At 38.2% G+C, this 15,648-nt stretch overlaps 1 protein-coding gene across 19 annotated transcripts in view; it reads right to left on the bottom strand.

The window, feature by feature from the left end:
• PTBP3 (polypyrimidine tract binding protein 3) overlaps positions 1 to 15,648 on the bottom strand; it is a 115,844-nt gene that overhangs the window by 76,647 nt on the left and 23,549 nt on the right. For 9 of the 19 annotated variants that reach the window (XM_005581053.5, XM_074016814.1, XM_005581056.5 and 6 more), the window contains one exon: positions 1,875 to 1,959. The exons of 1 other annotated variant lie outside the window; for it this stretch is intronic. In XM_005581053.5, coding sequence (XP_005581110.1) covers positions 1,875 to 1,959 — 85 coding nt within the window. Of the gene's footprint in view, positions 1 to 1,874; positions 1,960 to 11,393; positions 11,510 to 15,648 lie in introns of all 19 variants that reach the window. 9 more of the 19 variants (XM_005581055.5, XM_065530219.2, XM_015436861.4 and 6 more) reach the window with 3 other exon arrangements.

Here is a 15,648-nt window from a genome sequence, read left to right as displayed (position 1 = left end):
TGCAGCCTGTGCACAGCATGCAGCCCAGGACAGCTTTGAATGTGGCCCAACACAAATTCGTAAACTTTCTTAAAACGTTGTAAGATTGTTTTGCGATGTTTTTTTAGCTCATCGGCTATCGTTAATGTTAGTGTATTTTATGTGTGGCCCAAGAGAATTCTTCTTCCAATGTGGCTAAGGGAAGCTAAAAGATTGGACACCACTGAACTAGATGAAATTTAAAGTTGACATGGAAAAAGACATGTCCACATTAAGCTAAGAGAATTTTTCAAAACAACACCTAAACAGAATTTTAGTGTTACGTGACAGAATCAGATGTTAATTTTTTAATAACAACACCTAAATAGAATGACTGTTAAGTCCTACTTTGCCTGAGGCTGTTACAATTTCATACCATTGTTCTACTATCCTGTATGCTTTAACGCCTTCATTTTTAAAAAGAATTATTACTAACAGTTACATTAAAATAAGCTAGAATGAGCTTGGTAGATCCAGTTCTTTTCATTCTATCTCTATACTTGTTCATTTTCCTGAACATCTACGTTCCCATGGTCCCAAACACCATATAAATTCCTGATCTGGAAAGGGAGGTCCATTCATCCTTAACTCCCTACAACTCCAAAAACATCTGGATAAAGAAACCCTCCCTTCTCTGAAACTCTCCATGCCCATGGCTTCAGTTGTCAACTGTGTATGATACTACCAAATTTCTTTCGTGATGTTGAGACCAGGAACCCACTGCCTATCTGTCATTTCCATTTGAGTGTTCAACAGGAACCTCAAACTCAATATATACAAATCTGAACCTGCTGTGTTGTCCAACTCCGTTCTTCCTACATACGAACAGAAATGAACGGCATAACCATTCATTACCATTCATCTATCCAATTATCCAAGTCCACATCCAAACCCTGGAAATCAGTGATGAAATCCCTTATTCAAACATTCAATTAATCATCAATTACTATCAATTTTATCTTCTTTAAGTTATTCAGTTTTCTTCATCACACTACCACTGCCACAGTGCCAGTTACCATCCTTTATTAGGATTACAGCAATAGCCTCTTCACTGCTCACTCTCTTTCCAGTACTGCACTCCTTCAATTCACTTTACAGCCACTACATTTCAAGAACATTTATTTTTAAATCATGTGGTACCTTATGGTAGGTAAATTACTTCAATTTTTAGAACGTATTGTCTTATACTTTAATACCTCTATTCCAAGTCCATCATCACTCAAAACAATTGTTTTTTGCTTTTTGTTTTTGAGACAGAGTCTCACTCTGTCCCCTAGGCTGAGTGCAATGGCACATCTCGGCTCCCTGCAACCTCCACTTCCCAGGTTCAAGCAATCCTCCCTGCCTCAGCCTCCTGAGTAGCTGGGATTACAGGTTCCTGCCACCACGCCCAGCTAAGTTTTGTATTTTTAGTAGAGACAGGGTTTCGCCATGTTGGCCGGGCTGGTCTTGAACTCCTGACCTCAGGTGATCAGCCAGCCTTGGCCTCCCAAAGTGCTGGGGATTACAGGTGTGAGCCACCATGCCCAACCTCAACACAAGTTTTATATCTAGCTCTTTCACTCAATAGTTCTGGGTCATCAACATATTGACAGTCTTTTTATCAAAATTATGTAACACAAAGAACATCAATCAAAAAAAGAATCATCAAATTAGATCCAAACGAATCCTTAAAATTTCAAAGGTATAACTAGTGATTTCATCTACGTAAACAGTATATAGTACTTTACTGAAACAAATTTTAGAGTCTGTTATAAGCAGTGGCACTTCAACATAAGACAAGCAAAATAAGAACACTGTAAAAAAATTTTGAAACCCATGGAAAGAAAACATTAAAAAAAAAAAAAAAAACTCACCATACACACCTGCAGAAGGAGTAGAACTATTCATGGTAAAAGGTCCGTTAATGATGCCAGAAGAAAGAAGCTCATCAGATCCCCGCTGAAAAGCAAAACCAATGTTTGGTTAATAAATCAAGTTGTAGATAATGGTCCATATTTACTACTAAAAGTATTAAAAGCTAATAATATTACTTCATCTTTGTACGAAGACATCAAACGGGGAACTCCTCAAGAATCACAAAATCAAAAGGTTGGAAATGAACTGCATAGCAAGAAAAAATTACTGCAAATCCACAACTATATTGTTAGTTATTTAAAAAACACAACTGCCACCACAGAAATGGGGGCATAATTTTAAATTCTTTCTAACCAAACCCTGGTTTCCAAAATGTAACATCTGAAACTGCCACACCATATTTAGGGGGTTGCATTATGACATTGTTTTTGTAGCATACATTTATATCCAAACAGTTTGTACAGTCCTCCCTAAGAATCCTGACTTTTCAATACCAATGTATTGAAAATATAATTCATTTCCATATTGGCCAAATTCTTTATAATCAATAACTTTTTATCCATTAATCCTCAAAATGATCTTTAATACAGACTAGTTCTTAAACAACTGTTTAAGTAATTCACTCTTTTTTTCAGGTAAGAGTTTTGATCAACTTCCAAAACCGACTGGCAACACTAAAAAATAAGTCAGAGAAGTCTTTTCATTGTAACGTAAGATCTATGACCAACATTTACGGTCATAGATCTTACGTTACAATGAAAAGACTTCTCTGACTTACTTTTTAGTGTTGCCAGTCGGTTTTGGAAGGCCGGGCGCGGTGGCTCAAGCCTGTAATCCCAGCACTTTGGGAGGCCGAGACGGGCGGATCACGAGGTCAGGAGATCGAGACCATCCTGGCTAACACCGTGAAACCCCGTCTCTACTAAAAAATACAAAAAAAACTAGCCGGGCGAGGTGGCGGGCGCCTGTAGTCCCAGCTACTCGGGAGGCTGAGGCAGGAGAATGGCGTAAACCTGGGAGGCGGAGCTTGCAGTGAGCTGAGATCCGGCCACTGCACTCCAACCTGGGCGACAGAGCGAGACTCCGTCTCCAAAAAAAAAAAAAAACATTTACAAGATTACTTTTAGGAAGGACAATAAATACTGTGTACAAAGTTAAAACCAACCTATATTTTAAATAGTACTATCAGTTTAGCTTGGTCAATTTTTAAGAACAAGTGTTTTGATCCACTGGATAATAAAAATAATCCCCAAACAATCCTACAAATATTAGAACAGTAACAGTGTTACAGCACATATTTCATGTTTAAGTGTAGCTGCCACTTCTGTAGGGAACAACTTCAGCCTTTGCTGAAGAAAGACAAACCACCAATATATCTACATAATAGAAATACAATTATTTAAACAAGTCCTGTATTAAACATCCAGAAATTACTCCCTTTGGATATTTCACCAGAAATTTATAGTAACATCCCGGAACAAGAAGAAGGGATTAAGTAAGCAGGATAAAAGAAAACTGAAAATCTCAACTCCCAGAAAAATCAAGACTAAGACCTCACTTAAAGCACAGGTCTTCCTGATAATAGTTGAGATGTAGATATTATCAGGTTACATATGATAATTAACAGATTTTGTGGTTTGCTGGCTATCTGCAAATAGAGAAAGTTACATTTTCGCAGCTTTAAATGTATTAATAGTAAAAATTAAAACTTACTCAACATGATTTTTATATGAGGAATTTGGTTAAATGCATTACTAACAAAAGATGTATCTTCCACACATATGAGATAGCATCAGTACGTTTCTAGCCATACATCAAGTTAATATAATCTTAAAAACCACTTGAGGGTGGTCACTTTAGCTCTTCAGAGATTTGCAGAAATGTATATTTTCAAGAATAACAAAAAGCACAAGTATAAAGCAAAAATACTGACAAGCTAGATAATATTAAAATTAACAATTTTATTTAACAAAAGACATCATTAGGAGAATAAATAGACAAGTCATGGAATAAGAAGATATCTGCAATACCTAAACCAACAAAGGATTTATATCCAGAACGTAGTAAGAAAAAGAAAAAAGGAAAAACAAAACACTAGAATTCAGTAAGAAAAAGCCAAGATAACCAAAAAATGACAAGAGACTTGAACAGCCATCTCACAAAGTGGTGGACTATGTTACCGTTCCAGAGTATTTGTACCCTCTCCTTTTCCTGAACAAGAATTATTCACCCCCGACCATGGTCATGTGACTTGCAATGCCTCCAGTGGGAGGAGTATAACTCCCTTCCCCACTGACAATGAACACGGTTTTGTAATATCCTTTGGGCAATGGAACATGAATGGACAGGACCTATACTTAATCCAAACAGTAATTTCAAAGATATCAGTCATTTCTGCTAGTTTTTTCTCTTTCTCTCTGAAGTAAGAGCATATCTCAAATAGGAGGTACTCTTTCAGCCTGATTCTCAGAATAACAAGTATAGCTCCATAACAGCTACCACCATTCTAAGTGAACAAGAAATAAATGTTTTCTTAAACCACATATAAATGACTAATACCATATCCAATCAAACATAAGATATTTGACCGCATCCTCATTGGTCATCAGGGAAATGCAAGTTAAAACCAGCATGAAATACTATAATATTAAAAAGATTGACAATATGATGTTAGTAATAATGTGGAGTAACAAAAACTCTTACATGGGAGCTAAGTATAACTTAGTGGGAGTGTAAACTGGTACCACTTGGAAAACTGTCTGATCCAATCTACTAAAGCCAAATATATGAATATACTAGGATCCCTATATAGTCTACTCCGATGCATAAACCCCAAGATATCGCCTGCTTGTGTGCACCCAGACATGTCAGATTGTCTTCAGCAGCATTATTTGTACTCGTCAAACTGGAAACAACTAAATGCCATCAACTGTAGAATAGCTGAGTGAATGTTTGTAAATGCATGCAATGACTATACAACAATGAGAATGAACTACGGCTCCACATAACATAAACAAATCTCACAAACCTAAAAAGTCAGTCACGGCCGGGCGCGGTGGCTCACACCTGTAATCCCAGCACTTTGGGAGGCCGAGGTGGGCAGATCACAAGGTCAGGAGATCAAGACCATCCTGTCTAACATGGTGAAACCCCGTCTCTACTAAAAATACAAAAAATTAGCCGGGCCTGGTGGCGGGCGCCTGTAGTCCCAGCTACTCAGGAGGCTGAGGCAGGAGAATGGCATGAACCCAGAAGGCACATGTTGCAGTGAGCCAAGATCATGCCACTGCACTCCAGCCTGGACAACAAAGCGAGACTCCGTATCAAAGAAAAAAAAAAAGTCAGTCACAAAGAATACATGCTATATTGTTGCATTTATATAGGGTACAAAAAGCTGGGCACAGTGGCTCACACCTGTATTCCTAGCACTTTGGGAGGCCAAGGAGGGAGGATCACTTAAGGTCAAGAGTTGAAGACCAACCTGGGAAACACAGGGAGACCCCATATCTTTTAAATAAAAATTTTTTTAAAAAATGGATTAGCAAAAGCAAAAGCACAAATGACAAAAAATAAATACACTGAACTGCACTTTGTCAAATATAAAAACTTTTGTATTTCAAAGATCATTGAGAGAATAAAAAGACAACATGGAGAATGGAAGAAAGTATTTGCAAATCACATATCTCACAAGAAACTGGTACCTAGAACACCTAAGAACCCTTAAGCTCAACAATAAAAAAAGACAACCCATTGGATTTGAAAAGGTATTTCTCCAAAGAAGGCCAGTGAGTACATGAAAAGATGCTCAACCTAATTAGTCATTAAGGAAATGGAAGTCAAAAGCCACTTCAAGGAAAAAGTAAGACCATGATACTACCACTTAACTATCAGAACACCTAAAATAAAAAGTTACAATATCAAATGCAGACCAGGATGTGGAAAAAATGGATCTCTCATACATTGCTGGTAGCAATGTAAAATGGTACAGACACTCTAGAAAGTAGTTTGGTGTTTTCTTAAAAAAAACTAAACACACACTTAGCAACCTCAAAAGATAATATGCTCTATGATTTCACCTACAGTATTCTCAAAATGACAAAAATCATAGAGATGGAAAACAGATTAGCGGTTGCCAGGAGGTAAAGATGGTTGGGCGGAGGTGGTAGGTATGATTATATACGGTACCATAAGGAGATCTTTGTGGTGATGGATTAGTTCTGTATCTTGACTGTGATGGTAGTTATGAGAATCTACATATGCAATAAAATCAAATAGAACTATATACAGGCACTGTGCCAATACCAATGCTCCTGTTTTGATGGTGTACTATAATTACATAAGATGTGACCACTGGAGGAAACTTTGTGAGGGGCACACAGGACCTTTCTGTAGTATCTTTACAACTTGCCATGCATCTCTAATTGTTTAAAAAGTTTAATAAAATTAAAATTAAAAAATAAAATATAGGATAACAGGTACTTCATTCTGAGCCAAAGGATTCCTACTGGCTTGAGAGTCTTGCTGTCTTAGAACAGTCATCACTAACACCTGTGTTCAACTCTGCCACAGCCCGCTGCTACAGATCATTCTCAACACTGTGCCTCTGTACAACAGTGGTCCAGAAGGCATCCCTTCAAAGATAAGCAGAACAAAAAGAAAAGAAAGAAACATTACAAAAGATAGATAACATACACCAGAAACTACACAAATTTCAATTGACAGCAAATAGCTTTTTGTAAAATGAAAAAGAAAAAATTGACCTAATACCCTCTCTAAAACAAAACTATAAAGGGATACAACAGCTCAAGGGAAAGGCAAATAAGAAATCTACCAAAAGAGTTAAAGGAAAAATTGGTGAGAAAAAAGAAAAGGCAGTATCTTGAAAGTCAAACATTTGAGAAGTCAAAAGCACAAACACCTTTCTACCATCCAAACAAGTTACCTGCTGTGAGGAACTAACTCTTTTCATATTTTTGACATAAAAAAACTAGTAAGAAGAAATGTACAGGAAAACACTTTCTTAGAGACACTTGAGATTACCAGAAAGGCACCTAGAGGAGGTGTTAAACTGTTAACAAAGGCCCCAGATAAGGGCTAAGAATCCCAAAAGCTGACTATAGTCTTCTTTTTTTTTTTTTTTAGACAAGGTCTTGCTCTGTCACACAGGCTGGAGTACAGTGACACGATCTTAGCTCACTGCAACCTCCGCCTCCTGGGTTCCAATGATTCTTATGCCTCAGCCTCCTGAGCAGCTAGGATTACAGATGTGCACCACAACACCCAGCTAATTTTTGTATTTTTAGTAGAGACGGGGTTTCACCGTGTTGGTCAGGCTGGTCTCGAACTCCTGACCTCAAGTGATCTGCCCACCTCGGCCTTCTAAAGTGCTAAGACTACAGGCGTGAGCCACCATGCATGGCCTGACTATATTCTTCTTAATGCACACATGCCATTTCAGTTTCCATTTGACAGGGACGTAAGTTACTCATATTTTTTTCTATTTTTATCTCATTCAATAAACTGTTACCTAGTTTCCTACCAAATAAATCTCCAATCAACCATTAATGTGAAATTATTCCACTGGTTACTGAATCAAGTCTAAACGCCTGTGATGGCAATGAAACGCTCTCTCTATTCTGGATCTCTTCCTCACAATAACACTCCCCTGTCATGTAATTTTCTCCAAATAAATCATACTTATTCTGCATCTTTTTATGATATTCTCCTGCTTCAAGCACTATCCCTTTGCTACATATCCAATCCTATCTACTAGTCACAGATAAAATGGCACCAATCCTTAAGAATTTTTCTATCCCAAGTGAAAAGCTTCAACGTAATTTTTACCACCTTTCAACATTAAAATGTGTATGGTTCTAGAATTTTAGTTCAGTTCACATAATCTATTATTCCTATATTTATAATTATCAATATCATAATTTTGTCAAATATGTACACAAAGTTCTTAGATACCTTGAGGTCTATTTGCGACTTTATACTATATTATACTATCCTATAGCAGAGTATCAGGTACAAGATTAACAGCCCTCTGCCTTGGCTACTCAATACAATCACATGGGCAGCTAAAAAATAAATACTACAGGCTGGGTGCAGTGGCTCATGCCTGTAATCCCAGCACTTTGGAAGGCTGAGGCAGGCAGATCAAGACCAGCCTGACCAATATGGTGAAATCCCATCTCTACTAAAAATAAAAAAATTAGCCAGGTGTGGTGGTGTGCACCTGTAGTCCCAGCTACTGGGGAGACAGAGGTAGGAGTATCACTTTAACCTGGGAAGCAGAGGTTGCAGTAAGCCAAGATCACACCACTACCCTCCAGCCTGGGCAACAGAGCAAGACTCTGTCTCAATCAACCAATCAATACTACAGGCTGGGCACAGTGGATCATGCCTGTAATCCCAGCACTTTGGGAGGCCAAGGCAGGTGGATCACCTGAGGTCGGGAGTTCGAGACCAGCCTGACCAACACAGTGAAACCCCATCTCTACTAAAAATACAAAAATTAGCCAGGTATGGTGGTGCATGCCTGTAATCTCCACTACTCAGAAGGCTGAGGCACAAGAATCACTTGAACCCAGAAGGCTGAGGTTGCAGTGAGCCGAGATTACACCACTGCACTCCAGCCTGGGCAACAGAGTCAGACTGTCTCGAGAGTGAGGAAAAAAAAGTATCCATTTTTAGTACCAGAGTCCATACCTTCTTTGTATAGAATTGTACAGGACATTTATTAAAGTCTCACTTACGGTTAACCTTTGAGAAAAAGAATAAAGCATGTATCTGCCTATGCATTTGAATTTTTCCTGCAGAACACTGTGATGAGATTTGTTTAGAGAAAAAAAAGGCAAAAATTTTCACTGTAACCACCTTATTTAAGCATCTTTGCCTACTTATCCAGTTATCTCAGAATATATCTATGAATATGAAATAGCTGGATCATATTTCATTTTGATAAGTCATTTATCTTAATACGTATTTTATGAAGTTATAATATGAATCTATGCTCTGCTTTATTATCCTTTTAGCTAATAAGCTTTCTCCATGTTGTTAGTCTGTCACTATTCATTTACTTATTTTGTGAGACAGAGTCTCGCTCTGTCGCTCAGGCTGGACTGCAGTGGGATGATCATAGCTCACTGCAGCCTCAACCTTCCAGGTCAAGCAATCCTCGCACGTTAGCCTCCCATGTATCTAGGACTAGAGGCATGCATCACTTTGCCCAGCTGATTTTTCAATTTTTGTAGACAGAAAAAATTTTATTATTATATTTGGTTCTACTGATTAATCGCTTATTTTTTTGTAGACTCTTGCAATTTTGCCCAGGTTGCATCACAATTATTTTTAGTAGATTATCATAATTTTATAATAACATCCTTAACTATTCCCCTATTTTAAATTATAGTGTTTTGTCTATTATTACATAATTTATATCAGTAAATCTTCAATATAGCATTTTTTCAGAATATTCAGAAGTGAAACAGACAACTTTTGTTTTTTGAGGAAAAGGTAAAACTACAAGAAACCTCAAATTCCTATAGCAAAATGTAGGGTAACTTCAAGTTACTACTGCACTACAAGTGATGACTAAGAAGCATTTTTATTTCTACAGGAGTCTTTCAAATACTGTTAAAATTAGCAAATGACTGCCTCATTTTAATATGGCCTACAGTTTGTGTAGTAAAAAACTTACCTTGCCCAAAGAAAGGTGTGGCTTTTGCCCTTTCCTTCTTGGAGGTAATCTCTAAGTCCTTGAAATATCACGCCTGAGGACTGTTTTTTTTGTTTGTTTGTTTCTGCCTGGCGGCCTTGGGTCACCAGACAGTCATAGGGTAAGGAATAGCCATGCCAGAAAGATGGATAACGTGATTTAGGGTAGGAGCTTTGGGTCACACCTGAAGGGGCTGGAAACTAGACTGAAATCAGCCTCGTGAACAATAATTATTTAGGCCTATATAATAGTGTTCCAACAAAAACTGTAAACACCAAGGATCCAGTGAGTTTCCCTGGTTGATAATACTCCATGCCTACTGTCACACACTGATGCTGGGGAAGTAATGTGTCCATGAAGCAGGGACGACGGTACTTTCCAGGACCCTGCCTTAGGCATTTCTTCCCTAGGCTTGATTTTAATCTGTGTCCTTTCCCTGTAGCAAACCATGCTGGGAGTATAAGTGCTTTCAGTGACTTCCGTGAGTCTTTCTAGCAAATTATTGAACCTGTGGGTAGCTTCAGGAATCCCCTACACTTACAACTGGTGTCAGATGTAAGGGCAGTCTTGCGTGGACCTTGTCTCAAAACATCACAGTTGGCCTAATTCTTCACATGGTTAAATAAATATAACAAAAGTATTAATTTGCTTAATATTTCTTACACTTTTTTTTTTTTTGAGACAAGGTCTCACTCTGTCACCCAGGCTGAAGTTCGGTGCACAGCTCACTGCAACCTCAATCTCCCAGGCTCAAGCGATCCTCCCACCTCAGCCTCCTGAGTAGCAGGGACCAAATATGCATGCCACCATGCCTAGCTAATTTTTGTATTTTTTTGTAGAGACGGGGTTTCACCATGTTGCTCAAGCTGGTCTCCTGGGATCAAGCTATTTGCCCGCCTCAACCTTCCAAAGTGCTGGGATTAGAGGCCTAAACCACTGTGCCTGGGCAAAAAAAAAACAAACAAAAAAAAACTATTCTTAACCTTTGAATTACCATTGGACTTCCATCTGTAAAGAAAAACAGTAGTCTGAGAATGAGATCAAATATTCAAGTATAGAAAAACCAGAAAATTAATTTAAATTTGTACTTCTTTTTTTTTTTTTGAGACAGAGTCTTGCTCTGTCACCCAGGATGGAGTACAGTGGCGCTACAGGGTTCACTGCAACCTCTGCTTCCTGGGTTCAAGTGATTCTCCTGCCTCAGCCTCCCAAGTAGCTGGGATTACAGGCACACACCACCACGCCCAGCTAATTTTTATATTTTTAGTAGAGACGGGGTTTAGCCATGTTGGTCAGACTGGTCTCGAACTCCTGACCTCAGGTGATCCACCCACCTTGGCCTCCCAAAGTGCTGGCCAAATTTGAATTTCTTAAATTAATGCAACATCTTAACTGTCACATTCAAAATATAAACTCTATTTATAAGGATACGGTGAAAGTTGCAAAGTCTTCAAAATAAACAATTACATTTGATAATTCTACTTCAATTCTATTTCAATGATAATAGGAAGAGCTTTTTGAAAAGAATAAAACACGCCTAAAATAACACATAAAGGGAACCCTAGTATCAACTGAAGTGTTGGAATAGCGATTTTTATTGTCTTATTACACATCAAGAGCAATTAAAATATAAGGTATTTGCCAGGCGGGGTGGCTCATGCCTGTGATCCCAGCACGCTGGGAGGCCAAAGTGGGGGAATCACTTGAGCTCAGGATTCAAGACCAGCCTGGGCAACAGAATGAGATCCCATCTCTACCAAAAACACAAAAAAAATTAGCCAGGCATGGTACCACCCACCTGTAGTCCCAGCTACTTGGGGGGCTGAGGTGAGAGGATCGATTGAGTCAGGAGGTCGAGGTTCAGTGAGCCAAGATCATGCCACTGCACTCTGGCCTGGGTGACAAAGGGAGACCCTGTCTCAAAATAAAAAATAAAAAAGATAAATAAGATCATAAAGTTTCATTCCTGGAAATGTTTTATCATTCTTTATAAAAAATAAACAAGACGTTTCTCAAGTAATTATGACACTTTTAAAAGCTGGTAACTTTCTCCCCCTAATAATTTCAGAATATGACAAACAAAAGACAAAGAGAACAAAAGAAACTTACATTTGAAAATTAGTCATAAAATAATTCTGACAACCACAATTTTCTAGCCAAGTTTTTTCCCAAGAACTCATTTTCAAATTACAGAAAACAAAGGCTTTTTTGATAATATAAAACCTAAATCCCAAGAGTCACATTACTTTGTAAAACATTGTAAAAGATGAGAAAAACAGAGTTATTAGTTCTGTATTATTACTTTAAACCAACCTTGTCCAACGTGCAGCCCAAGGGCCACATGCAGCACAGGATGGCTTTGAGTGCCTCCCAACGCAAATTCATAAACTTTCTTAAAACATTAGGAGATTTTTTGGTGTTTTTGTTGTTAGCTCATCGGCTATCGTCAGTGTTAGTGTATTTTATGTGTGGCATAAGACAACTCTTCCAATGTGGCCCAGGGAAGCCCTGCTTTAAACATTCCCTTTTTTTGAGACAGGGTATTGCTCCATCACCCAGGATGGAGTACAGTGGCATAATCAGGGCTTAAGCAATCCTGCTACCTTGGTCTTCTGAGTAGCTAGGACTAGAGGCAAGCACCACCATGCCCAGCTATTTTTTATTTTTATTTTTTGTAGGGATGGGGTCTCACTTTGTTGCCCAGGCTGGTCTCAAACTCCTGGGCTCAAGTGATCCTCCTGCCTAGGCTTCCCAAAGTGTTGGAATTATAGGCTTGAGCCACTGCAATGTTAAACTTACTCCTTTTATTTTAAAAAAACAAAACAAAACTTTTCTTTCCTAGACATAAATTCTTTCTCCGGAAATCACTGCATTTAATTACAGATTACTTCAATATAAAATGAAAAGTATTTATCAAAATTATACTTAATATTCATATCCTAAGTGTCTCAAAAGCAATTTTACTTACATAGGCTTTGACTGCTATGATAACAGATTATGGTTTAAGGGAAGAATGGAAGATAATCAAGCAGAATGGAGACATTTTTAAAAGGAAGGAAAACTTGGACAAGTGAATGCAGACGACCAAAAGAAAAAAGACTGTACCACAGGTAAACAAATTAACATATACAAAAGAAGGCCTGAATAAGCCAAATGTGAAGATATGGGGGAGTGGCAGGGCAGGTGCTGGTTGCAAACAACACTGTGTGTTTCTAAGGACCGTCTCCTTAGAAACACACAGCAAATTTACATAAGTCCAGCGGTTGCTCTGTGGACTTGTCAGCTCTCTGGCTAAGTCAACACACCAATCAGCTTTACTGGCTCAAGTATCAATTACTGAAGCTCTCGCCTGCTGATGCATAATTCACGGGGCGAACAAAGCAAAGAAATACTGTAATTAAACAACACAAATAAGTGTTTCATCATCAAATTTGATAGGAATTGGTTTTATTTAGCATTAAAGTAAAGCCATTGAAGTAACATGTACAGATGATTCTGAAAATAAACCAAATGCGTATGAAATTCAAGAAAATATATTTGTTTAAATCTATCAAGACACTATATGACTATACAAAAGAGGCTATCAAAAACCTATTTCATAATTTTCCAGAATCCTAGACCTTTTTGTTTAATTAATAGAATCTTAAATACTGAAATACCCAAGTCGGACCTTTTTCCAGCAGATAGTCTAGTGACCCTGTGTGAACACTTCCCAGGACAGAAAACTCACATTGGTTCTGCCCTAAGTTCTTCCAGAAACAGAAATAAAAGTGATATTTATATGGAGTCTCACTATACTATATGCACTTATTGATTACTTACCTTTATATACTCCTCTACAGAACCTACTACAATGTTTCATATATAATCGACGTTCAAAACTTTTTTTTAAAAAAAGTAATAGGCCGGGTGTGGTAGCTCACTCCTGTAATTCCAGCACTTTTCGGAGGCCGAGGCGGGCAGATTGCCTGAGGTCAGGAGTTTGAGATCAGTCTGGCCAACATGGTGAAACCCTGTCTCTACTAAAAATACAAAAAATTAGCTGGGTGTGGTGGTAGGTGCCCGTAATCCCAGCTACTTGAGTAGCTGAGGCAGGGGAATTGCTTGAACCAGGGAGGTGGAGGCTGCAGTGAGCCAGGATCATGCCACTGCACTCCAGCCTGGGCCACAGCGCGAGACTCCGTCTCAAAGAAAAAAAAAACTGAGTAAGAACTATAGAGATAAAGGAATAAACAGAATATTCAATAGGGGGTTCGGATTCATTGTGCGGCACTACATGAAACTCCAAGGGCTTTGTTTTAAGCATTTAGCATTTAAACATTTAAACATTCACCCTTCCATAGCCGCCTGTAACTCTAAACACATCTAAACCCAAAGACATTTGCTACTGGTAACTCTACTGACCCTTTTGATTGAGATCATACCCTCACATACACTGTGGCCCCATCAACACCCTTCATCTACTGAGTGTGATTATCCCTAAACATTCTCTAAAGAATAGTTACCAAATTGTTCATTTGTGACATTTTCCATTCCAGGGCTGCCACTGTTGAGATTCTAGGGCAGTGGGAATAAAAAAGATAGTTAAAGGTAGAGGAAATTATTTCAATGAGCAGCTGTGGCAATGTTTAAAAACTACTCTGTTTGGACAGTTTCAATAAAATGATTCTGACTGCCTTCATTTTATATGGACAGCTTAGCAACAAAATATCAACACTTTTTTTGAAGGCAGCACATTGAAATACTTTCTTTAATGACTGCAAGTAATTCCTCTAAAAAGCCTTCTAATTCATGACATCCAATCAAAATGCCATTCATTTGAATATTTATTCAGTTCCTACCATATAGCTATAACCCACATATATTGAATTCAGTACGTATAAATGTGTAAGCAATAATATTTATTCATTCAACAAATTCAATAAATATTTACTGAGCCACCAGCTATGTGCCAGGCTTTTAACCACTGGGGAAGATTAGGGGACAAACGAAAATCTCTGCCCTTACCTTAATAGAGCTTACAATCTTGCACAAAGAAACAAATCATTATCAAAGAAAGTAAATTATGTATTATGTCTTAAAGTCTTAAGTGCTTCTTAAAAAGTAGGAGAAAAAACGTCAGCAGTGCCAGAGGTGAAAAGAATTTCAATTTCAAATAGGACAGCAAGGTACAACTTAAGAGAAAAAGGCATTTAAGCAAAGTCTTACAAAAGTAAGGAGTAAGCAATGTAGATATCTGAGGGAAAAATGTTGTAGGTAGAGGAAACAAAATGCCTTGCATGTTCTGGAAAAACAGTAAGGAGGCAATTATGGCTGAAAGAGAATGAGCAAGGGGAGAAGTAAAGAGATTACAGAGAAGGTGTGTCATGTGATGCAGGGCCTTAACGCCCGTTCTAAAGAATCTTACTCTTAGCAAAAAGAGGAAAAGAGAGTTTTGAACAGGAGTGAAAAGATCAATTTGCTTTTTTAAAGGATCACTCTGGCTGCTGTGTTAAGAACAGTCTTTAACAAGACAAACAGGGAAAGACTCTGGTTTGGAAGCTGTGATGATAATCTGGGTTAGGGGCCAGGGTAGTTGCAGTTATGGTGGAAATGTTTTGTTTTTTTTTTAATATATGATCGGCCCACCATATCCATGGGTTCTGCATCTGTGGATTCAAACAATCACAGACTGAAAATATCTGGAAAAAACTGCATCTATATAAACATGTACAGACTTTTTTTGTCATTACTCCCTAAGCAATACAGCATAGCAACTATTTACATACCATTTAAATTGTATTATAAATAACCTAGAGATGACTTAAAGTATTCAGGAGGAAGTGTGCTAAGTTATATGGAAATACAGTTGACCCTGAACAACATGGGTTTGAACTGCCCGAGTCCAAATGAGGATCAAAAATACAGTATTCCCAGGATGCAAAACCCAGTTATATGAAGGCTGACTTCTTATACATGCAGGCAGACTTCACCTATACAGAGCCAACTGGAGAACTTGGGTATGCATGGATTTTGCCCCCCCCCCCCGATACTGAGGGACAACTGTATTCTGA

Source organism: Macaca fascicularis, chromosome 15 (assembly GCF_037993035.2).
Source record: "Macaca fascicularis isolate 582-1 chromosome 15, T2T-MFA8v1.1".
Classification (NCBI taxonomy): Eukaryota; Metazoa; Chordata; class Mammalia; order Primates; family Cercopithecidae; genus Macaca; species Macaca fascicularis.
The sequence above is the reverse complement of the archived record's forward strand: the minus strand, read 5'-3'. Positions and strand labels throughout refer to the sequence as shown.